General features: G+C 35.6%; 2 protein-coding genes across 4 annotated transcripts in view; one reads left to right on the top strand and one right to left on the bottom strand.

Annotated features, from left to right (window-relative positions):
- The window catches only part of LOC144350255 (uncharacterized), a 40,336-nt gene that overhangs the window by 8,256 nt on the left and 5,278 nt on the right, over positions 1-26,802 (bottom strand). The window lies entirely within an intron of this gene.
- The window catches only part of LOC100367975 (synaptic vesicular amine transporter), a 40,491-nt gene continuing 18,712 nt past the window's right edge, over positions 5,024-26,802 (top strand). For 2 of the 3 annotated variants that reach the window (XM_085504417.1, XM_085504416.1), the window contains exons 1-8: positions 15,805-15,899; positions 19,106-19,304; positions 19,517-19,844; positions 23,654-23,712; positions 24,082-24,165; positions 24,882-24,974; positions 25,280-25,369; positions 26,017-26,121. In XM_085504417.1, coding sequence (XP_085360543.1) covers positions 19,139-19,304; positions 19,517-19,844; positions 23,654-23,712; positions 24,082-24,165; positions 24,882-24,974; positions 25,280-25,369; positions 26,017-26,121 — 925 coding nt within the window. In that variant the 5' untranslated portion in view covers positions 15,805-15,899; positions 19,106-19,138. Of the gene's footprint in view, positions 5,444-15,804; positions 15,900-19,105; positions 19,305-19,516; positions 19,845-23,653; positions 23,713-24,081; positions 24,166-24,881; positions 24,975-25,279; positions 25,370-26,016; positions 26,122-26,802 lie in introns of those variants that run through there. The other variant, XM_006815404.3, reaches the window with a different exon arrangement.

The raw sequence follows: 26,802 nt of genomic DNA, 5'->3' as shown, positions 1-26,802 counted from the left end.
TACACTCATATATTGTATAATGTTTCCTTGCTTAACAATTAATGTAAATTATTAGCAAAATTCACATGGTTCAATTCTTTGGTTGTGCTGTGATGGCCGAGTGGTTAGGTAGTTTTTTTTTTTTACAAAAGATCCCACAAGAACAGATTGATACGAATCACTCATGTGATATTCATGCCAACATCTCGACTTTTTCTTTTTAAAAATTTTGAGTTGATCTATTGTCCGATTCTGCAAATGGCGCATATTATGTTATAATAGATTTTTACGTAAATAATGCTTTATCCAAAAAAGTTCGGCGTATAGACTATCATTATAAATATTTTGGGGATTTAATGGAAAATAGAGGATATGCGAACATTTTACGCATAACATAATATCTTTATGTTATTGAAATTATAGCTGACGAGAAGCCATGATGTAGAGTTCAGCACGCGTCGCCGGTAAATTGTCACCGATGCGCTTTGCAGTTTGTATGATGCGGACAGTGATTCAATGTGTCACTGCTGAAAAGAATGCATCGATGCATCAAAATCTCACTCATATATGATAGATATGTGGGACGAAGTATGTGTTGGAAAGATATTAAAAACTACAGCACGTGTTCACACAATGAACTGCCACGTCATAGGTGAGTGAACTCAAGAACAATACATGAATAATTCATTAGAAGAATTGACTTCGTCACGGTGCGAATCGCTGAGTTTGTCAGCGCTGGGATTGGTCGGTATATTGGAGTGCACGTGACTCATCATACATGAATTTACGATCATTAACTGCATGAAAGCTTGTTTGCTTCCACTTGCGTGACATCAGCATCATTTTCATTGTTCAAGAACAATTGCTGTGTTAATTAGGTATCCGGCGTTTATCAAAAATAAAGACGATATCGTTTAGATAGTTATTGAATGGTTGAAGAACACGTACTATTCATTGGAAGTTTATTCTAAAAATACTTTATATGTTTACATCACGGTTTCCGGGGTAATTGCGCGTGTTTTTTCTAGTTAAATTTCCAACTTTTTAAGAGCTGTGTATGGTTCAGTTCTCCAATCAATCGACAATATAATGGCTCTTTATTCAGTCTTTGCTAACAATAGGTGATTTTCCGTTCATTTCGAGATCTCGCGTAACCTTTGTTTGTCCAGTGAACGGGATCTCGTATTGGACGGAAAATGGTCTTTTGAACAATTAATGTAACCAATTTATTCTAAAAATCAGTTTTTATTTCAACTGTCGCGGGGCCTTCACAATATCTTTTTGTCTTAGTACGGATTTTCTGTTCTCTATAAATATATCACAGTGAGATAATGAGTTCCTCGTACGCCGCAGTGAGTTGTCTTTTAGACAATACCTTTTTTGTAGTACGGTGCTCTTGAGAAAATCTATCGTAAATATATTCCCTTTCTTTCAATTCAAACAGTTTTATAAAAATCACATGGCATATTTTTGGAGCAACATTTTATCCGTTCAATTAATATCTGTATTTTTTAATTATTTTGGTAAAAATATACCTTAGACTCAAATGGCCGCCAATATCTCGTCGAGAGTGAGAGAGAGAGCGACGAGACTTGTTTTTGCCTCCAAATACTGTCCAATAAACTATTTTCCGTTCACTGCAAGATCCCGCGTTATGCGTGAAAAGGAACCTAAAACAGGACAAAGGATTCGACAAATATTTGTTGGGTATTTCCACACATTTGATGATGATCAATTCTGCTGAAGTAAGTATATCACAACGCCATATTCCCATCTGCAAGCTCGGCATTTCGAAATGGTAAAATTTTAGCAGCAGACGTCCAATCCGCGTCTATCACACACTACGCAAGACATAACAGTGAAAGGAAAGTCAACTATTCTCTCCCGTCATGCAGCAGACATCGAGTGGGTTTCAGCAATATATATATATATATATATATTATGGAAATACGTTACTGTGCGTACTATGTGCATACAACTGCAATGAAGCATACACAATACAACTCTGATATTATTCTTTCCCCGAACAGTAATCCTATCCAGAAATTAGCTAGATTTTGCAAGACAGCAGAAGTGTTTCTGCACCTTCGTGAAATCCCGTGACAAGAATACTAGAGTCACGTGGTAAACTTTGAATGTCTATTATTCGATTTTCGTATATTTGAATACATGTAATGACAGTTCAACGATTCATTTCGTTAACTCTTTAAATAAATATGCTGATGATAGCTGGCCAGACTGCGATCCAATTAGTGAAAACGTCAAAGCCATGTTAGAAAAAACTAAAACTTCGAAGTAAAAAAAAAAATAATGTTGGCGGCGATTTTTGTGTGATTGAAAAAAAACACCTACGGATATCTACAACCACGTGAACGCTGTGCCCCTCATGACCAATTATGGATTACGATTTACTTAAGCCGAAATGATTCACAAAGAAACCATTGTTTATAAAGAAAATATTGCAACGAATTAAAGTATCTTTGTCACTAAGAAATTTACAATGCTTAGCCAACAACTTGAACTGAATTCCGAGATGTGTTTGTTTATCAAAGGAGTCGTCATCCCTTGAACATTAACCCTGCTTTCTCTGGTGAATTAAAAGAGTATAATATTTACAACTGGGGAGGTGGTGCTGTGTGTGCAAATAGAAGTGATAATGCCACGTTATCCCGCGATGATACAATTACTCGGATTTCATTGAGATGCTCGATATGTCGGTTTCCCTAGACAGAGGCGCCGAGTAGGGGGAAGCGAAATTGTGGAGTAAAAATCAAAGGCTATTGAATGAGAAATGAGAGGCAATCCAAAGGCTTGATTTATTATCCAGTCATTATTTCATTTGAGTCCATTTACTAAATAACACGGTCACAATGGCCGCCCTTTACAACGCGACATGACGCTGACGTCACGACCACGTTGCCACGGAAACTAAAGAGCTTCTCCGGAGAGAAATTTCCGCTGAATAGGGTAGTGGGAGTCGCTTTGAGTAGGCCTGTCGTTTTCTTAACGCGCCTGGAATTCTACGTTGTCAGCCACAGTGAACACATGACTGTGTTGATTTCATTATCAATAAAGGCAGTTGGCCTCTACAACGAATTGACGTTCCTTTGTTCATATTATATAAGATGTGTAACTGTATTCACCAACCCATTCCACTAATTATATGTTTCTATACATTTGATCATCTCTATAGTTTTTGCTTTGTCACGACTTAAATAAATTAGACCTCGAATTTTAATAAAACTAAGGCTAGGCCGCAGTCGCCAAGGAAACGGTACGCAAAAGAACTTGTTTTTCCCATCATGGCATACGACGGACGGACTCCTGACGCCGTAGCAGTAAGCATGAAAATATCGATAGGTACGATAAAAATGAGTTTACTTGATAGTACTTTCTAGCAACAATGAACTATATTCCCATGAATAATTCATATTACCTGCAGAAATGGTACAATTATAATCAACACAACAGTATTCGACTAATAATTACCACAACAAATAAAAATAACTACTACAACCTGTAGTACATAACTTCTTAATATTATCTTTCTGTTATTAGGACCAATCAAAGATAATATTATCCTTTTCAGTGATGGGCCGCTCAGAGATATATCTGGCCCCTTGTTTGGGACAAGAAAGTATTATTTTCGTCACTTTTGGGATCACGGTCGAGGATAATATTATCTCTCCTTGTTATTGGAACCACGTAGGGATAATATTGTCCGTGTATGTAAGATGGTGCTATTAAATAGATTTCAGTGCCACCATGGCGTCTTTGTAGGGTTCTTATTACAATGAATCGGCAAATAAAAATAATTGTTGTTGTCAAAACTATCTCGACGGTCGAAGAACAGGATGTCGATAACTTTACTTTTTCTCAATCATTCTGTCAAACGATGGCGATCATTATTAATAATACAGAAAGATTTTACTTTTTAAAATATATTTTAACTGGAGGTATTAAATTTAATTATATAAAAATTCATTTGTGGAAATGAAATGAAAAGGAAATGCACATTTAACTCCGACATGTTGCATTGAGTTGAGATAGAGACAAGTATGCCTCTCTATATACCATGAATCTATGGCGGAACAAGCTAAGCTCATTATCGATTGCCATAGACAAATTAGTCGGTGTTCGCCTTCGGGTCTCACTGATCATATCAGGTATGATTATTTACATTTGAGCCCGTGGTGTTCAATGAATTAGTGATATTATTTATTTCACCTATGTAATACTAGTAGTACGTATACGCGTATTTCATATACCTATGCTACGCCGCGTAGATTCAACAACAGCCTAGAACGCGCGGCGTCGATTCAACAACTGTCTAGAACGCACAGACCTGTAGTATGTATGTGGGTTCAGGGGTCATACGAATGAGAATATTTAAATTAGGGTTCAAGTTGTTTGTTGGGTAATACCTCACTCTTGGGGATTTTCAACAATACTGCAGTAGCAGTGGATGTATTATTATAAATCTCGTACTAATTGCGGATGTGACCTTTAGTGTTAAAAGCGCCATCAACGCCGAAAGTATGTAATTCAACAAAAGAGTGAGATGCTTAATATATTTGTCATTTCTTCTCTATAAGCTTAGAAAATGCGTTGCCATAGTAACTGTCCATACACCATGATAAGTGACGTAATATATCGTAATGCGATTTTCATTTCTTGCTCTTTACAAGACGTTTAAGTTATTATAAATTTATTATCATAAAAAATCATGCCTTGCAATTTTTGACAATCGTTCACAGGAGTGTATCGTATTTTCGTGGCACACCTGAAAAATCACTCTCGCTTGTCTCATTTCACCACATCATAACTACACAATGCATTCGAAAAAATCTCAAATCGCATGATTAGTTAGTCACCTAAAAAGCGGAAGTCTGTGTTTTTTGCCACATACTTTGATATAAGAAGGATAATTCGCGCCGCTTTTATCTGTTGTAGTTCGAGAAATAGACCCAATCCTACCCATAAATAATGGTTGCGACCTGAGCACACATAAGGAAGCTGACAAAGGCAATTTAGCGATAAAGCAAAAAGAAGAGGAAGCCACCGGTGAGAGCTTGCCAAACACTAATAACAACACAATCATAATAAAATTCATGGTGACTATATTAACTTTTATTTCACATTTGGCCCCCAGTGACCGTCTTTACAGTAACGTAATTAGACTGAGCCATTGAATTCACTCAAGTCTAACTACGTCGTAGGGCGGATACGAGCAACAGGCGGTTATCGATCAATTCGAATAGTAGCCGGCGCAGAGTAAAGGCACATACCAAGCTCCCGGTCACATATCACAAAGTGCATCCATCAGAGTACTACGATTGCGCTGCTGCAGTAGACACTTGCTGAATCAAGGTGTGATTGATCACGGATACAAGCACACATAAGGAGACTTCCAAGAAGAGATAGAAGGATCACACAAGGAATAATTCGGGAAAAGATACTGCAGGTGAGGTGAATACTATTATTCCTAAGGGTCAAATTATATACAGGGACTATATTTATTTAACTGCAACCTCGCAATTGAATTGAAAATCGTGTTTAATCTTTTAAATCCGCGGTTTTTATTTTCCATATTACGTGAGCGAAATACGGACATAGCGCGATAGACCGAATGCAGCGAAATATTTTGATTGGAAACAGATCTATCTCTTATTGTGTCAATATATTGGGTGATTCATCAAACAAACAGTAGAACGAATGATGGCTGTGATTGTAAAGAGTGCTGCACGTTGATGGGAAAGACTAGAGGAAATTGTGATCCCGTAACGGAATATTTTCATGGACGCTTGCTCTTCGGATCTCACCAGGGAACGCTTATTATTGACATCATTAATTAGGCTCAATGAGACGTCCACGCACTGTGCATCACTTTACATGTCTGCATCACACATGCATGATATTAATGTTTCGTAAACGTAACCTCTGTTATTTTTTGAGGTTTGACCAATTTTAATAGATAAGACGTTACCATAGCTATGATGATTCATAATCGACTTCGTGTTTGTTATAATAAATAATATTTTCAACGTAATGCTGTCAACGAAAAAAAAATCGACGATGACGAGCAACGAAAAAAAAAATACCCAAATGTAGTTGATATTTAACTCTAGTCTTTATCGGCGCCGTTGTCATAACATACGTCAAGTATTCCTGAATCGAGGCGATTGCAAATCAATATCCCTCAAATTCAGCCACAAATTGGCGTGTGTAGCCATATTCTATCCTCATCTTCATTTCACGAGGAGTTTAGTAACATTCTAGCGTAATTGCACAGAGAAATAAAAGCCGCACCAAGTATGCCGTACAACCTCGTTATGTTTCAGCGGTCATATATACCTTGGCGATAAGGACCGAATGTTCCAAACGTATTATCACGTCATTATCGGACGTTCAACTCCCGTTCCACAAGGGAAGTTTTTTTATGATCACGCCCGCGAACACTTCAGTAAGTTTATCACCGCGTAGAGAACAATAAACTATATTTGACGATGAAACGACTAATTGAACAACTATGAGTAAGTAATTGCGCATGCTTTGCTGAACGGAGCAATTTAGTCTAATACAGACCCCAGAGAGCCAAGTCAAATCAAGTTCGTACACACCTCCAATTAAAATCGGGTGGTGAGGGGAGACAGTTTAAATGTGAACATGCAGGTAAACTGTTTATACCTACACACACATTTGGTCGTATCTATACGCCACAGCCGTAAAACGTAAATACATTAAACTCGTATTATCAGAAGACGATAATCGCTTAGTATAGGTTGTAAAAGTTAATCAATAGACTGATAGACCTTATTTGCAAATGGCGGCCGAAATCTCGCCGAGACAGACTGTGACCGAGCTGCGTACACGTGTACCAAAAAGCCGGTTTGGAGACCAGCTTTATAATTAAGCTGGCGTTGAAACGCGTATGAACAAGATAAGCCGGTGCCACGCCGATTTAGTTTAAGACGGCCTAAAATGGCAAGTCTCGACCGGTACAGAAACTGCTTTAGCACGTGTGAACAATCACGCCGCCTTAAAAGCATGCCCTCAATGTCAGCTTTGCTCTGGAGTTCCATTCATTGCAAGTATTTTAAAGAAACATGGCGGCCGATAACGACGCCGACTCAGTTATACACGTATGAACACAGTATCAATTAAAACCACTACTAACGAGTGTTTACCAAGTTAGTCAAACCGGCTCTTGGCCACACGTGTGAACACGGTATTGTTTTAGCTTCTCAAATAATGTTCCATTCTTTCCCTGTGACTATGACGCAAATTTCATTATAAACTAATATATCACACATACACACTATTATATAAGATTTTTTTCAGATTCTAAAAGCCCATATTTAAAGACCTACTGCCGATCACGTTAGTGGAGTTAAATTTATATTTCAGTATTTGAGTATTCCTGGATTCGAATTCTCTCAATTATTGTTTTGCTAACAGAGAATCACCAAGATAATGCCATTTTTATTTTGTACCTCATCTAAAACAATTACTTAATTGTTATTCTAATTTACTTCTTTACTTAATTACCACATATAGACGATCGAAGAAGTAAATACAAATGCCAGTCATGTACAATATAGAGGAACATGAATGATTGATACCTTGCTCCTTGATTCGAGACATGACCATTTGTTTCGTCAGATATGATGTTTAAATTACGAAGTATGATATTATACCTTGTCTCACTTGTGAGTAGGAACTACTTTAATGTAGCCAGCTAGCTCCTTGGTGACGACGCGATTATATCTCTAACAATCACGTGGCAATTTGTAGCGTTTATGGAGTTTTGTATAATAAAAAAATAATTGATACTAAAACATAACCTGTTCGAACATATAGATTTTACAATTAAGTGTTGATAGTAGTGTTTTTAATGTATGTACTAAATTGAAAATAAAGTTCTAACATATGCATTTTACCTTAAAGCGTTAATGGAAGTGTTCTTAATTGATGGGCTAAAATATAACCTGTTCTAACATACAGATTTTACATGTAAGTGTTTAATAGAAGTGTTTCTAATCGATGTTCGAAAATATAACCTATTCTAACATACATATTTTACCATTAAATGTTGATGGTAGTGTTCTTAATGTATGTACTAAAACATAACATGTTCTAACATACATATTTTACATCTACATAAGTGGTGATGGAAGTGTTCTTAATTGATATACTAAACATATCACCTGTTCTGACATACAGATTTTACATTTCAGTGTAATTTGGCGTGTTTTTTTAAATTCAGAAATATTCCCTTTCGTAATATACTATTTTAACATTTAAATTTCTGATCGAATTTACGTCTTATCATTTAAATACTATTTTCTACAAAAAACATTACACGTGAAATATTCACACATGAGAACTCGATCCGGTAGCCCCCCAATAAAACTCGTTAGAACACCCAAAACATGAGTACTTTAGGCAACGTTATACTATATGCATCATTTTAACTCCTTATAATTAATAGTTGACTTTGATGCCATTTCCACCTTAAAAGCAATAGTTTGATGAACGTATTGTAACCTAGATACGATAGACATGAGAGTACACATGACACTCAGACGTGAGCCGTACATGAATTAAGTATGTCTGACTCAACAGGCGGTTAATCGTCTTCGACATTTTAACCGAAAACAGATTGACAATGATGTATAACATACTCTAGTTGTTATGACGACAATTAATTTTTGTTTGAGATCTTCCTTATAATATATTATATAAATATTATTGTAGAATTAATAATATGTATATCAAGCGCAAGACAATATGTTACTGTATGTTTTCTTAAACACACAAAAATATGTATATCACCAATTAATGATAGCTTGCATATGCTAAACGATGAACATAGTTAACAAGTATGTGTTAATTATATACACTGACCTATGAATTCAATGAACAATTGTATAATAAGTAATTCATTAATTCGTCCATTCATTCATTCATTCATTCATTTATTCAGTCAGTCAGTCAGTCAGTCAGTCAGTCAGTCAGTCAGTCAGTCAGTCAGTACGTACGTACTGAGAAGGATATACTTTACTTTTCTGTTTACCAAACAGACGTATGTAAATATTTATTTTATTTATTTATTTATTTATTTATTTATTTATTTATTTATTTATTTATTTATTTATTTATTTATTTATTTATTTATTTATTTATTTATTTATTTATTTATTTATTTATTTATTTATTTATTTATTATGTATACCAATCGTATAAAAATCACTACGTTTAATTTCAATCAAAGTTAATTTTCCACACAACAAAGTCATTGTAATGTTTAGGATAATGAATAGAGGTAGTTAAATAGACAGGGCGTCGGAGGAGTTTGTTGTTAAGAATTCCAGTCTCAAAAATCCGTGAATGGGCATAATGTCGCCCTATAATAAGTTCTGATACGACACGGTTGTCATCGCAACGACCACTCAAGTAGTTAGATGTCGTATATATTTATGTATCTGGTTGGTCGTGGTGTTCATAAACACTAAACTCGAGGAGACTGACTGTTTTTAATTCTAACACTTGCACTAATTTATACTGACTACTTATATTACTATAACCGTGCTGGTACATTTACCAATAGGGAACGCTACACATTATTGCCCCGATGGTTGTGAAATTAAGAAATATAATCACGGTGAAACTGGACGCAATCACGATAAATTTAAATACATAATTTGATGTTTTATAATACAACATATTGAATGTGACGCACATTGAGTTATTCACGCGGGGTGTGATAAAAGCCGTTGAAAATCGTAGTCGTTAATAGAACACGTAGAACGTCTTGATTACCGATCCATACCAAACGTTTCCCATTCAATTCACGATACACAATGGTGCGTCACTGTCACACAGGGGGTGGCGTGACAGTACTATCCCCAGGGCCGAAGTGAGGGTTATAGTAAGTACACACATACACAGACACAATACACACACATTGGAAAATAGAATTGATTTTATCAAGCTGTTGTCGACACAATACTATCACGCTTGGTAACCCGATAGACCAATAACCAGTATTTCACTCGCTTATTATATATATCAAGGCATACGACGAGACAAATCACAAGAAGGCATCGCAAACAGATATGTACTTGATCTGCTTCTGAACTCATTCTTTTGGAATGTGTTGCGGGTCACGTGATACAACCAATGTTGTTTAATAGTAAGTATTATAAAATTATAGGGCGCCATATTGTCTCATGATGTACAATTGTAAACTGTAAAGGTAATATTGTTTGATACACCAATTGATTGATTACTCCGTAAACTACAAAGTACACTTAGTATTGACGTTGAGTCAATGCAGCTGCAATGATCTGAGCACATACTAAATTCGACAATATGTTTGAGATTAATCGCCTCCGCCTTGAGCAAAACAGACAAGCAATGCAGTTGTATTCATATGCAGATTGTAAACCACTGCAGTTGTATTCATATTCCTATCATAAACCGCTGCAGTTGTATTCATATACAGATTGTAAACCACTGCAGTTTTATTCATATGCAGATTGAAACCACTGCAGTTGTATTCATATTCTGATTATAAACCACTGCAGTTGTATTCATATACACATTGTAAATCACTGGATTTGTACCCATATGCAGAATGTAAACCACTGCAATTATATTCGTATGCAGATTGTAAACCGCTGCAGTTGTATTCGTATACAGATTGTAAACCACTGTAGTCGTATTCATATGCAGATTGTAAACCACTGCAATTATATTCGTATGCAGATTGTAAACCGCTGCAGTTGTATTCGTATACAGATTGTAAACCACTGTAGTTGTATTCATATGCAGATTGTAAACCACTGCAGTTGTATTCATATTCTGATTATAAACCACTGCAGTTGTATACATATACACATTGTAAACCACTGGATTTGTATTCATATGCAGGTTGTAAACCACTGCAATTATATTCGTATGCAGATTGTAAACCGCTGCAGTTGTATTCGTATGAAGACTGTGGACCACTACGATTGTATTCATACAAAAATGTTAAACCGTTAGAACTATGAATCTCTGAAAAGATTGTAAATTGACTATATTTTGCAACTTGAGTAAAGTGCATGATCTGCAGTTCACAAAGAGCTAGTATTTTTCTAAATTGAAGAAGGAGTTGGCAAAGGTACTAGGTAAAGACTCTAACGTCAGAGCTAACTGGATATTTGGTTAGAGATACGCTGCAAATATACGTATTCGATACTTTCCATTTCACACGCCAGGTATTGAATCATGAATGAGGAAATGACAGAACATGCAATTGACCAAATTGCTTGACGAATCTTTCAATTTTATTGTTTTGATCGTGTTATAAGTCGGTTATCGCAACTCGTTCTCATGTGTTTTAGACAAGATGTAGCGTGCACAAAGGGAAACGGTCTCTAAACTCGTCTAGTTATCTATCCACATAGCTTGTCACGCTTGTCTCAAATTATGCATGAAATCAATATATCAAAATAAGCGGTTGATCATTGATCATTGTAACTCAGATAGGTGAGATAAAGAAAAAACAAAATTTGTTGGTATTTTTCCATTTTGAAAATCTTCCAATTACTCAAATGCCTAGTCAAATTGTTGTTCTAAATTCTATATTACCGGGTTCAGTTACCTTCAGAGCTTTTACAAACGTTGGAGTGACGCAAATTCTTCTGTTTGTCGAATGTAATACATGGATAATTGAAAATTAAATTTAGAAGTGACACTCATACACACATACAGACCACAAACCAAAGCTTTATCAAGCCAGTGTTTCAATGCAACTGCTGCAATGCCGCCGGTCTTCTTATATTAGTTGAAATTATTCTCGTTTCGCTAAACCAAGTAAGTTCAGGTTTAGTTGATTTTCTCACCAACGCTAAGCATTTGGCATTAAATGGTCGTTTGGTGTGCCGGGGGCCTTTGGTGATGATAAGATATGATTATTTGTTAAAGAAAACCACATCGCATACAGTACTAAGAATGCATAACACACTTATACCAAGTGTCTATAGTATTGATATTATTTGGTAAATTGGTCAATCTATCGAATAACTGAGCCAGGATTCTTAAAACAGCAAACACGAATTGCTTGTGTTTCGAAAATGGATTCCAGTTGAATTATTCCGTCCACACCAATAAAGTTAAATAAAAAAATACGAAGTATAAAACGACAATGCATTGGATGCAACGTACGCTAGGTATGGCATATTTTCTGTTAATGTCATTATGGAAAGATTTGTTTGTATAGTGGGTTGAGTTTATGAGTAGTGAATCACTGGATGTTTATTCTACAAGAACATTAATATGTAACAAAGTGCGCAGTGGTATATAGTTGTCAGGAGCTGACATTTAAAAAAAATGCAATTTTTATTTAATTTCATGTATAATAAAACTGAATATTATATGGCGAAGTGGTCGTTCTAGTTATATAGCCTTACACATTTGCTTCACGTTCTTTCCCCACTTTCGAAATTCAGAACAAAACAATCGATGAGGGTTGTTTCGTAGGCTCTCGACAATGACAGATGCCGGTGACAAATCAGTGAACATTATTCTAAAAGTAATTCTATAAAGTCGTCGATAGAGTCTCTGGCTCAATCACAGATTCAATAATGCGATGCACTAAGCCATGTCAAACGCAGATATCCTCTATTCTTCATTATTGGTCGGTGTGTAATCTTTTGATTAGACGTTTCCGTCCTAAAGGCTTCCTGTTACTCTGACGTTCAAAATGTCAAGATGTGATAGAACTTTGAAAAGAAAGAAAAATGTAGCATGATCACTGGCCCAATATCTCGGTTGTTAGGATGTCAAAAGCTACCCATTAAATCGTTCTATTTTTAGACGTTCTATTTTCGTGCATTCGGCGCCCCAGTGACGTCACAGTAATGTCGGACGCGAGTCTTTATTTTCGGTTGTTAGCCAGTGGAGAATAACAAATATAACACCCACATGTGAATGGAAATGTTTTCTGACGTGTTTCTCACGAATACCTCCCATAACTATGATGAATATTAATTACTTATACAATGTAATTAAGTATCAATTGTATTGTACCGACAATTGTCATGTAGACAAAATACATTTAATTCTCGAATTGTTAATTTTTTTGAAGGCCATCTTTTGATGCTTTATTTTATTTTCACTCCATAATCTATGAGAGATATAACTAAATAACATTCATTCTTAGTTAAATTCTGGTGAGTGTCGTCTGCTTGATATAATTATATAATTCGTACTTCAACCAAATACCATACTTAATTAGCAATTTGACTTAGCCTAATTATTTTAATCATTGTATTATAATACTTACTAGGCGGATCACTGAACCGTTTCAGCCAGCCTTCGAGGCAACGCACGTACAGACACTCGACCAGATTAACCCATTGGTTCTTGCTAAATAAAGCGAGTCTGTGCCTGTCAGCAACCGTGGAATCACACTGACGTAATAGCTCATATATTTTAGTGTATTTTTGTTTATAAGTTTACATATTTTGTGACCATCGAATGGATAGACATGTAATTTATTTATAACATTGCACAGAACTGTCTTTTTCGCATACAATATGTTAAACCTGAGTCTGGGGTTAAACATTTCATGTTTATCAGCTTGCCAAAAAAAACACTAACACAATCGAATAGAACTATGAAAATGCAGAAAATTCTATTGTGTACGTATATAGCATTTAAATCCACTTGAATAGACCGCCTCTTAAACCATTGAAATATGAATAGAGCACAGCCCGACATCAGACTCGAAGTTTATATTGGAAACAACCCAATATAAGTCAATTGTAGTGAAAAAAAATATAGTCTTCAATCGCAGCCTTTCACGACTCATTTCCTCCAGCCTAGCATTTGCCTCACGAATAAATGAGAAAACGTTGGTATGGTATACAGAATATCAAAGTAAATTAACTATGATGGCATTCATATGCATTGCTAATGGTCACCCACTGAGTCGTTTCTGTTTTAGATTAAACGATTCTTTTTAATAATACTGAGAAAACAAAACAAAACGAGTTAATTTAGAGGGCGACGACGACCCTCTTCTCAAGATATTTATTCATTAATCACCGTGACAGTAAGGGGCAAACAAGATTTTTGAGGTAATATGTGAACTTCAATCACACCAATATAATGATACTAATGACGATTTCTGATACACATTATATGCACAATAAATCGACCTAAAAAACTAAAATTGTTATTCTGGTATTTTGATGGTTGGTATACTGGAGCGATTTCGCTTTATTTTTTTTCTCGCTTTTTTTAAATCGCTTACACATTGTTAACTGGCGAATTAAATACACTACTACCCTATTCCAGCGTTATTTAAATTACAGCAAAACTACCAATAATAGAGAAATACCAGTAAAATAATAGTGATACGCCAACGCGAATATACGGCATAGCATTCAGTGTTTTCTTCACGGCGTTGCTAACAAATTACTGAGTAATGGTTCCTGGTGCAATTTTGTTCATTCATGGCATCATGATTGGACCACGCCTACGCCGCACTTGACATCGATTATTCTCGAAACTTCATACATTCATTGTCGCATCCCCCAATCACACAATCATTGAAAGGCATATACGAATATACGTTCTCATCCGGGGGTTTTGTGAACATAAATATAAGCTAAACCACGCTGTGTTAACAGCACCCAGGCAAGGAAACAGCTACTTTACTCGCAAAGGTCGTGACACGGCACTGTGTGTTTGTTAATTCAGAGGCGCTTCACGTAGGCAAACATGGGAGGCGAATGAAATATACTTCGCAGTTGAGGAGATTGGTAATGGCGGCCTACGTGGCGACCGGGATAAAGATCAGAATAATGTAGAAAACAAATATTGTTTTATACATTGTTTGATATTTAAAAAAACCGTAATTCGAAGCAGGTATTTGACTATCGCATAAGCCTGTTACCGCACTACAGCCGAGTTTATAACATAGTCCGATTTTATAATGCCGGATTATAGATACAATTAGAACATCAAACAGTAGGTCACATAGTGATTTATCAAGGTATAGTTGAACATTTACTCGTATGTTCTGTTTTTTGTTTAGAATGTCACTGCTGAAATAATATGTAATTATTAAATCTTCTAGAAAAGAAACGATCCAAAAATATCTGACTGATTTGAAGACTACAGGAACTATCCATGTAGCAGACACATGTAATTAAATAATATAAACAATAATATAGACAAATTAGAGATTAAGTTGGGAGAAATGATGGAGTTCAATTTTAAATTTAAACATGTATCAATGTAGCAAATTGCCATCTAATCTTGCCGTATCTCTTGGTTGTACAGTGGGTACAACACCTCTCGTTACAGGCTGGTACCCGGAAGTAATAAGTGTTTCTGTCTTATAAATGAATTACACGGCGAAACGTTAAATAATCCGCTGTTTTTTTCACAAATAATACGTGTAGATTGGAGTCTTAACGCTTTCAGAAATAAATCTCATGGCCATGACGAACTCTGCCAAACTACATTACAAAACAAATCAAAACTTGGATGACGTAGTGAGTCACTGTTACCATGCCTACCACAGATAAACCCTGAAAAAAATCCCGTTTTAAATTAAATCAAATATATTTTATCAACTGTAGTAGATGGAAAACCAAATTCCTACCCAACCAGTGTCTGGATATGACGTCACACAATTGCGCTACCGTTGTCAGCAGTCCAGCCAATCAAATAATTGCTCGTATTTCCATTCAAGTTATGTTAATTGCCTCCAAGAAGGAAAAAATTTTAATATTATGCCCTAGTGGCAAGTCTCATGTTCGTCGATACGAGTAGCAACTAACTTATACCGCGCTGTAATTGTGTCAAAGCCATGTTGAGGTGACTGAAGAATCAAACCACGGTCTGTAAATTCCCAACACGTGAGTACATATAATGTCATCGTGTATATATGCAGTCTTTGTCTTAGAATTATTTGATTTTTTTTACCTTGATGGATATTCTTCTATGCCAGTACAGCAAATAAATCGATCAATGTTCAGTTAAGGAAATCTAATATATAGGTATTGCGCAAGTACGTGGTTATGAAGGCGATGAATAACATGTCAGTTAACAAACTAGTAAATATTTCGATTTAATTTGTTCTTTATTATTATTAACTGAGAAATAAAATACTGAAATGTGGGAATCTTATTATGCCTGCTAGTAGTGTACGTTCCAATTACCGATCTACTGCTTTGATGGATAGAAAGCATATTGCAGCATTATGCTTACAATAGGGCACAGTGCCTAGTTGATCAGTGTTTATTGATATAGAGTGCTGTTTGTGTACTGTATTTATAGTTATAATAGTAAATGCTTTGTTGACTCTGATTTAAACTCTGACTTAATAAGATCATTATATGACTACTCCGCACACCCCGTGTGTTTTCTTTTGATATCTCGAAACACGTGACTGGTGTTTTTAATTATTATTAATACATCGTTAATATTCGAGATGACAAAATTAATTTATACATTCTTCTGTTATATTGGTTGAAAAATAAATACATTTTTTTATTATTTTTTTTTCACATCAATTCAGTGATTTAGTGTTTTTTAGTTTCCAATCGGCGTTTTGAAAAACTAGTTATATGGCATTTAAATTGATACAATAAAAAATGCCACTCATTGTGTACATTTCATAAAACCGGAACATAGAATTGAAACAATACACTGTCATTATTAATTAAATAAGCATTATATTAATGAATAACGCATTTGAATTACTCAGTTATGTAATCATTTCGAGAGAGAATGCGATTTCATCTCATGCTATTGACAATTCCATGAATCGTTGGCAACAGGCGAATCCCACGAGGTATTCGTTTATACATCTTGCTTCCTGTACACATTTACCCGCTGTTGGCGACCCATGACATTCCCCTCATGTCGTGTACGCAGAAGCAGCTATGTAAGCCAACCATCCAGAAAAATACCTTTGATACAATTGAAATAATGTCTATTCAGGAGAATCTTAAGTTATTTTATCTAGATTTATTTTTTTACGCGAGGCGCGCGTTCCTTTAACGCGATACTATAACAACATGCTATTGATTTTATTCTATGCTAAACATAATTTTTATTCCACTGTGAATAGATATCGAATCTACTATAACAATCCACGAAGCTCGCCGACTTCGTAGTATTGTGCCTCGCAGTGCCTTGCCGATTTGAGGCTTAAATCACATTTAAAGACATTTAAAGACACAAACTGAACGCGACGTGGCAGGTTACTGTTCGCAATAATCTAAAGTCAGTCTTTTAAAAAGTCTAATTAAAATTCACGGTCTTTCAATTTTACGGTCGAGAACGTAAATGACTCTATTCACCGTAGCTATGACAACTAAGAACCGTCTCAATGACACACAGGAAAAACTAGCGCCCTAACTAGAAAATACTAGGTTACGACCAAATGAGACTGAGAGAACATAACTTATCCTACATTGGGATTTAGGCGCTGACATATTGGAGGAATGTATAGAAAGGTTTTATTTCGACTGTGATGTGATTTGCCATCGTCTGTGATTTACTCAGAAATTGCCTGTATTCAATCTGTGTTAGACTCACACGTGTGAAACCCAAAGTTTTCTTTGAACGCATATTACAAATCACGTACATACATACAAGCCCATCGTTAGAAGCTGTGCATCGCATTGTACTGCTATAGTAATCTGATGGTATCCCACCTCCAGATTTGTGGATTAAATATTATACATACACGGTGTCCTTCGAAGTAATTACCACCGTCGATTTACAGAGGCGAAGTACACTTGTTGTTGACCGATTGTGTATACCCACAGCAAATATATATATATATATATCATTATAGTGATCTTAATGTTGTCACAGAATACGTTTAGTGGCACGCGCCGAGAACGGGTTAATCAATAACCACACGCACCATTCTTTAAATTTAGATTTGCTGACATATTTACTTGTGTTGTATTGTATTGCATTCGTTGATTCATCGCCACGCGAACACCCGAATATAAAAATACGCCTGTGTGGTCGATCGATGTAGGCTCATGGTAATTTCATTGTGTGTTCAACGCAGCATGTCATTTTCTCTGTAGCCGATGCGAATAAGACAAGCTACGAGTGGCAATTACACCTGACGCTAAAATGTGGAGATTTTCAATCGCTCCCAGTAGACTGTGCACGCTCTCGTTGTCGCTATACAACAAGAATTCGATTCAGCGTAATTATACAAAATGGCGGCGTAAAAACCAATGGGATCGTTTTATTCGTGCTTAACAAAAAAAAAAAAACGAAGCGTGTTCCATAGAAGAACTGCTCAATTAAAAATAACATATGTTTCAGACAGTTATCTGTATTAATTTATTTTGTCCATTTTCGCTTTCACGACGCATTCTCAGAGCGATTCCTTGAAGCATTAGTTTCGTATTAGTAATAATAGTATGCGCATTTCAGCCCGGGCAAAAAAATCGGTAAAATGTTGAAACTCAAATAAATAGTTATTTACGACAAAGAAGACGATTAAAACATCCGAATTCATTCGGGCTTAATATTTTCGAGGCATGCGTAAAATTTCACCAAGACGCCGCAATAGAGATGTTTATCGTGAATGTGGACGAAAAATATACATTCGTAGCGCGTAGTAAAACATATGCGGAAATGAGTTTGTTCAATAATTACCCCCATTGCGATAGAAATACGAAATAAAAGATTCCTCTTCCATTTCGTACATTGCAATATAACCATGTATTTTTTTTACGATTAATACAGTTAATTTTAATTACATGTTACCGTATTTAGACTTGTTTTCGTTGACACCACCTTAATTGCACATGACTTTAGTCTGTCAAAATAAGTTATACTGTAAATCGCCACAGTTCTGCGCTCCGCGTCCTGTTCGACGTTAGTCTCAACACATCCCACGCCGATAATCAGAATGTTGGCTGTTTTTTTAACTAATCGGAAAGGAAAAGATGCTCTTCTCCCCTCTCATACTCGTGACAGTAATAACGAGTGCAGACGATTCAACATTCAGTATGGTGCCGGGCGAAGTTTGTTTTAGTCTCACCAACGAAACAATCATACAACTTTTGTTGTTTTACCTTTACAGAGGCACTCACATTCCCCTATTTAAACAATCACGATGCGGCTTTCATCATGGTTTGAGGTGAAAAGACAAGAACTTTATCAATGGCATTCAGAGTTCACTTGGCATGGATTTTTTGTCCAGATTCGTTCGTCGCGTCGCCTTGTACTATTTATCGTATTCGTTGCCTTGTTACTGGACAACATGTTATTGACAACAGTAGGTGAGTAAATCACGCCTTCAACGGCAGTACGACGGCGAGGTTTCAAAGAACCAGACATCCATTTTAATTTCCTTTTCAACTGTTCAATTTTAGTCCTCTAAACACAAACGTTTTTATTTAATTTGTTATAATTACCAACTAATAACAATTATGTGCTCAGACGCTCGTTTTCTTTTCAAGAGTTGATAAACGCTTCTTTTGTTTTCATACAGTTCCCATAATTCCAGATTATTTGTTCAGACTTGAACATCCAGACGAAGTGCGTTTCATAGATGGGCACGGAGAAACCGTTACTAATACCACCAACGTCACTTCCGCTTTTAGACATAGTTTAAATTTTACCAGTGAATATAATTCCAGTATGTGTTCTTCGGCTAACAGTGCCTGGTTTCCCGAATGTAACGTGACTGATGACGCTTATACACGTAGTAGTTATGGACAAGATTTGCGTGACGAGAATGTGGAAGTCGGACTACTGTTTGCATCAAAGGCATTCATTCAACTGATAGCTAATCCGTTTATTGGCCCCCTAACGAATAGGTAAGTACCGATAAGTTCAAAGGGTATGAGCGGAATGATATAGTCCAGGATAGCTGTAAACAAAGACGTTCGACTATGTGTGAAAACATACCATTTATTACAAATTAATGTAAAACATGTTGAAAAGCGACATGCAATTTTAGCGAATTGTTGTAAAATGAGGTAATAGCGAAATGTTGATTTAGCGAATCTCTCTTGTCGTTGTTGATTTCATGTTTTCACAATACTTTTCTGTTGCGTGCCAAAACAAATGCGCAGTTATCACCTCCATAAAAACAAAGAAAAACTGTCAAGTGTAATTAGGAAGCGCCCCAGAATTTTATGTTCTGAATTATTGTACAAAATCCCCAAGCCTTTGACATTTTGAATTTATAATAAAGTCATTAGCGACATCTTGACTTAGCGAATGAGTTATCTCGCTAAATTCGCTAAAAAGACATGCTCGCGAAAAAAGACATGTTTAACAACAGTATATGCAGTCACAAGTTGTAGCAGAAACAATGAATTAAATTTCGTTCATTGAGGACAACTAATTTAAAAGTCTAACTACCACTAACCACCGTATTTGAACAACTGCTAAGTGAATGAGTCCTAATCTTAATTCATGAGAGATCGGTAAAAATGACATATCAATATTTAATGTATGCCATTGTTCATTGGAGTATGAGTCAACATCATTATGTTGTATTGTTTCAGGCTAAATATTATGCAAACAATTTCGAGAACAGTTTACACAGGACACAGCGATAAATCATTATTTCATGTTTAACCTTTTTCTAAAACCAATGCTGTAAACATAATTCACTACAGTAACTAAAAAAGAAAAAGTACTATATCAGTTCGGCTATCTTTAAATAGTAACCTACACAATAAATTATGACAAACCAGTATTCATGTTTATAAACAGTACATCAATAATTATAATTATACAAATTCATATTTGTTGATACAGACAATAATTTAATCTTCTGAATCTTGTATTCGTGTTTACCTTCCAAGTCGTCGTGCTTGTTGTCAGGGTGTATTTTATGTATACTGCTATGTTATCGGTGCATCGTGCACTTCAATATTAGGTCAATTGTATTGTGAAGATTATTCTTAATTTCATAATTCTCTTAATTCTTCATCATACTCATCCATATCAATATTTTCTACATTTGGACCATGGTAACGTTTAAAAGAATATTTACCTCTAGTTGTTTTTCATCAGCGTTGGTGGCTGTCATCATTAAATCGCACAACCTGAAATGTATCTTGGTTTATATTTTACTCGTTTCGTATTTTTCGCAAACACCCTCCCCTCCTTCAGGAAATGATGTTAGCTTTATCGTCGTTTTCGTGAAAAACTTATTTTTTGTTCATGCTACGATTGTGTTTTAATCTCATACTCTGGTCTCCATCAAATAATTTCGTATTATGGTAAATAGAAATAAGTTTATTTATAATTTTGATGGACGGAGAGTTGTGCGGTAATTTATTTGTTCATTACTTGTCACAATGAAATCATGTAAAAAATTAGAATATGTATAACCATGTAAACCACTGATCAGGGGTTATAAAATCAGAGATGAAAGTAGACCTTAGACAAACATGACCGCCGTGACGTGGTTTTTCCAGTTAAATAGTTTTTTTTTTGTTCTCCTGACCTACGTAACCATAGTAATTTGAACAATGAATGAGATCACCCGAGAAAATGAAACACTATTTGAGAGGTAAAACAAGCCTCGTTGCGTTCTCACACTCAACGAGATTTCGGCGGTCATTAACGTCTGAAGTATGTTACGAATAAAATAAACTTTACGATACTATGCTATAATAAGCTTACAAGCTATTTTTGAAGACTATTTTAAGATGAGTGAGTCGCTAGCATACATCGTACAGTGTGTTCATTTGTAGCACGTACCTTTTCTCACATAAAATGTTAATCGCATTATAAAGGTGTATATCCTATATGTACATAGTATATAGACTAAATATGAGTTTCCTGTTTCAGGAGCAAACAACATGTACAGCTGGTTTTTTTTTTATCCAACATATTCCTGTCTGTCTTGTCTAAAAACATCAATTAATACACTTGTAGCAAACAGATGAAATGAGTTCCATTTTATAACATAACAATGAAAAAAAATGAACAGTATGACGAATTTTATTGAGATCAAGTTCAATCGAAATCAATAATTAATGAACAAAGAAATGGAAATTACTAGGCCATTAAACAATAAACAAATTGTTATCAAACATATTACAATTTCAAGACATACAGCCTATTTTTAATCTCGCGATAACAAATTATTATATTAACATATATTATAGAACTAATAACTCACAGTGGAGAATGGTTGGTTAGCATAAGCTGTAATATGCAACTTGGGTATACTAATCACATGACTAACACGTGATATTCTACTCACGGTGGACGTAGTATTCGTTCGAGTTTCGTCAATGGGGCTTCTGACATTTTAATTGGGTTATTCAGACTCAGACTATAGTTTGTCTATGAATGAGGCTTGGTGTGATCTGCAATCAGTTGTTCATGTGTGGGGCGAATAGACAGTGGACTCTCTGACTTGATAGGATCGGGATATTGTGTTTGTGACTGAGGCAGCTAATGGATTGCCTGTAATGGTCGTAACACCGTCGTAGAGTGTAAAGACGTCACAAGGAAACACGCACTTATATTATAGTTGTCTTAAACAGGCCGAATATATGTAGATATAGGTATTCCAGCGATAAAATTGCAGTTAACTTAGGCGTTCCCTTATCATCCCCGAGTCCCATGTTCAACAGAATGAATATATTGTCACGTTTGAATTAATAGTATGCTGGCTGCTGTATTACACCACAAAACAGAGCGGGAATTCGGAAAGTCACACCCGCTTTTTAGTAACTAAATTATACATAAACTATAGAAATTGAATTCATGTAGTGTGATAACATCCACCAGTCTTATGTCGTAGATATTACTAGTACGCGATTTTGTTGAGACCCAGATGGGTCATCGTTAGACACAAATTAAAATCGAGAATGGTCTCGAAACGCATATAAGTCAATAAGTTAATCTGGGTGTATCAGACGACTGACACTGCGCGGACATCCGTCTATTCCGTTTAATCCAACTTTTTTTCTGTATCATTACGTTGAAACTGCGATATGACAACAATAGTTATCTCCGCTATGACTTATACTATTGAAACATTGTATACATAATTTAAAAGATGAGGTGTTCTTTTCAGGTCATTTAAATAATACTCAATTTCTATGTTTTTTTGATAACTACAAATTAATACACTAATGCATCCAAACATCAGTGGACCCAGAATACCGCTTAAATGGTGATATTTATAAAAGACGACGATTTTCAAATAGGATCAACATCTCAAGTCTCTTTTTTATCCTTATGAACACACGTTTAAAATATCCCCAGTTAACTTCAAATCGGACGCGAATAGCCTATGCTTTTTAAAATGAATTTCGACCAAAAAATTATCTTTTATTTTAGGATATTAAGGCAATTTCATGTGAGTTTAACTTGGTTTCAAAGTGTAGGTCTTCTCTCAATATTCGTGTTTGTTATTACCCAATTAGGGCACAGGTCTATAATATTTAAAAACCATACTATTTAATATGGTCATTTTACCGACAGCCTCGTACAAATCACTCGGTACTGAACATGGTTCATGCTAAGAATTGTTTGAGAGATTATCTGGATTTCGTAAATTACTCTTTTTTTGCTTTAAAACGTGCGATTTTTTATCATAACATCGTAACATTATGTACACCATTTAACGAAATACTATTTTTTTTTGCAGAATTGGTTATAGTATCCCCATGTTTGTAGGTTTTATTATTATGTTCATTGCAACAATAAGTAAGTAATAAACAATCATTAATCTCATTCTCGTGTGTTAATCACAACGTGACATAAGAGTGATTTTCGCTCTGAGTTGATTTCAAATCAGGCGCGCTGGCGAATCCGCCTCCTTGAGTATGGGAATGTGACAGATACCCGGTATGAAAGTTGGTGTGGAGCCGAGCAGGGTTGTTAACTAGCAGTACAGTTTCAGTCAATTTGGACTTAATTTGTTTGCACTTTAATCCACCACACATATGAGTATATCTTCAAAATGATGTAAGAATATGTAATAAATGTAAACAAAGTTTCAATACAATGTGTCAAGTCACCGATTATTGTAAAGTTTCGTGAACAAATTTCCAATAATTATCTCCTATATAACAGTTTTTGCAGTAGGAGAAAGTTACAGTGTATTATTAATAGCGAGGATGTTACAGGGCATCGGCTCAGCGTGTTCCTCCGTGGCAGGTATGTAATAATCGTTTATTAAGACATCGTTATTTTGAGCCGTCTTTTCTAAGACGGTTACTGTTGTGTGCGTCTGCTTACATTGACTAGAGGTTTTGTCGTGGTCGTTTGTTTAAACAGATGTTTATATGTTTGTAATATGCCTGTATTTTATATCGCGAGGGGAAGGGGTATTTTATTGGTAATAACATCAGCACGCTCAAAGTCTTCAATATTGAAAATTAAGAAATGTAAAGTAAAGTGTAACGTTTAGGTAAATGCGAATATCAACTTGAATTTATTGTAATCATTATGCGTTTTAATTGCATTTTGGTTAGCCCGATAATGCTAATTACATGACACGGGTGGCATTTGACTGCTCAATATAACTGGCAAAAATAGTAAAAATAACAAAATAAAATAAAAACGAAATTATTTTTCTTTTCAATCGGTGAGGGCGCCCATCATTAATATGTCACGTACGAGTACGACATATTAGTATTAGCGATCTTCAGCGTGCTATTTTAAAATTTACCATCACTCGTACGAATATATCATTAAAACTAAATAATAAATAGGATGACGTCTTCATATAATGATATCCGTGTGCGACGTACACGGAAGCGTACATAGATCGCTGATAAATGCAGCGAATCACCGAACACCTAACTTATAGAATGGTGTAGTGGCTATCACTACCACAGCCTACTTTAACTGTTACAGTCTCTTCATATTAGGGATGGGGATGTTAGCTGAAAGGTACCCGGATGATGAAGAACGGGGTAATGCTATGGGCATAGCATTGGGAGGCCTTGCACTGGGAGTTCTGAGTACGTATTTGAAAATAACAAAATTGTTGTATACATTTTAACGGAATGACACGTAGTTAAATGTGGACATCACACAGTGATTGGTCTCAAATACTGTCTATGACGTGATGTCAAGAATACAACTTGAATGATGTTATAGAGTAGGATTCTTTGTTTTTAGATTTTTTCATTATTTGTGCGTCCCCCAAATTATAACAGCCCTTCATAGTATGTATTCGTTGTAGACGAAAGTAGGAGAAAAGTAGATTTGCCGACGTTAGTGGGCGCTGTATGTGTTCTTACATTGCGATCTTCCTGTCTCGCAGTTGGACCCCCATTCGGAGGCGTAGTTTACCAGTTTTTAGGGAAAGAAGCACCGTTCTACATTTTAGCAGCTCTAGCCCTGGGAGATGGATGTAAGTGTGATAGTTTATTTTCTTAATGATATATTTACTGAGCTTGATTCATTGTTCTGGTCACGTCGTATCAGAACCGTGTAAGTGGCAAACATGTAGTCTAGTCACGTGTATCAGTACGTTTTGTTTCATTTGAACATGATTGCGTCACTAACTTTCCCTGAACTATTACACGTTCATTCTGATTCTGTTAATGTTCAAAAATATCACGTGAGTCAAACCTAAATTTAAATATATATATATTTATATGACGTCACTTATCCAAATGTTTTGTTAATTAGTAGTAGAATATTCTTTTCACCGTAGAAGGCGCGTTGCATTTTATTTTGAAACCTTAAAAAAGGAAACACGTTCCATGGAGAACGCGTTTTCATGTATCGTATTCACCTTGTTCCGGTATTGACTTCTTGGTCGCTAAAATCATATTGTCAACGTGAATTTACGTAAATTAGACAGATAGTTACATTAATATCTTCATTTGAAATGTAATAACACGATGTTATTGTCATTTCACGACGTGTAAGACAGAAACTATGAACGCGACACTGAACAAAATACATACACGATGATACTGTTCCAACAATAAATAATACGAAATTATGCACATTGTATACTAGTATACAAATTTATGTTTCATCTATTCCCAGTGTTGCAGTTATTAGTATTAAAACCCGGCGTGGGCAAGGAGGTTCAAATGGAAGGAACACCTCTACTGACTCTAATAAAAGACCCATATATTCTCATAGCTGCGGGTAAGTCGATTTGCATCATCGCATATATTGTCCACAGGCACCCATACATTTACGACATCGATGATGCAGTTTCGCTGATGGCACCCAGGGCGAACTGTGTTAATTCTTGCTGAACTTATAACATCGGGTCGCGCGTGGTATTAATACTTTATGACTTTAATCAACTCTGATCGGGAATTCAGCCGATGAAGAACTCATGATTAACCTATGATCCGTAATTTTAATCTCCTTCATATGTTCCAACAACTATGTGAGGTGATTGGATCGTTTAATGTCACGTGAGAGTTTATATCATAACCCGTGGTATGAATAATATATAATTCTAGTTCCGGGCTTGAACTGCAATCACTTTTTGGATTAACATACAGCGGAAGCGTCCTTCGAAAAATGATTAAATAGTTTGTTTTTAGGGAAGAGTATAAAAGGTCTCCAAACGGATCAGATGACATGTATTAGCCTATGGTTTTATTTTTATTTCTCACGAGACATTTTCTAATTCCTTTGTTTTTGTAACAAATTCTGAAAAAAATTACTCTTAGATTCCAGGCCATTTACTGTGAGTGTTACTTGGGTGTTTTTAATACAGCCACCTTTAGGGAAGTCATTGTTGATTGGGTTGTACATGTACTCCATGATTGTACAGTGTTTCGAATATGACGGGCATGCACGTTTACAACGCTT

The sequence above is a fragment of the Saccoglossus kowalevskii genome, chromosome 10 (genome assembly GCF_978046115.1).
Source record: "Saccoglossus kowalevskii chromosome 10, keSacKowa6.1, whole genome shotgun sequence".
NCBI lineage: Eukaryota > Metazoa > Hemichordata > Enteropneusta > Harrimaniidae > Saccoglossus > Saccoglossus kowalevskii.
The sequence above is the reverse complement of the archived record's forward strand: the minus strand, read 5'-3'. Positions and strand labels throughout refer to the sequence as shown.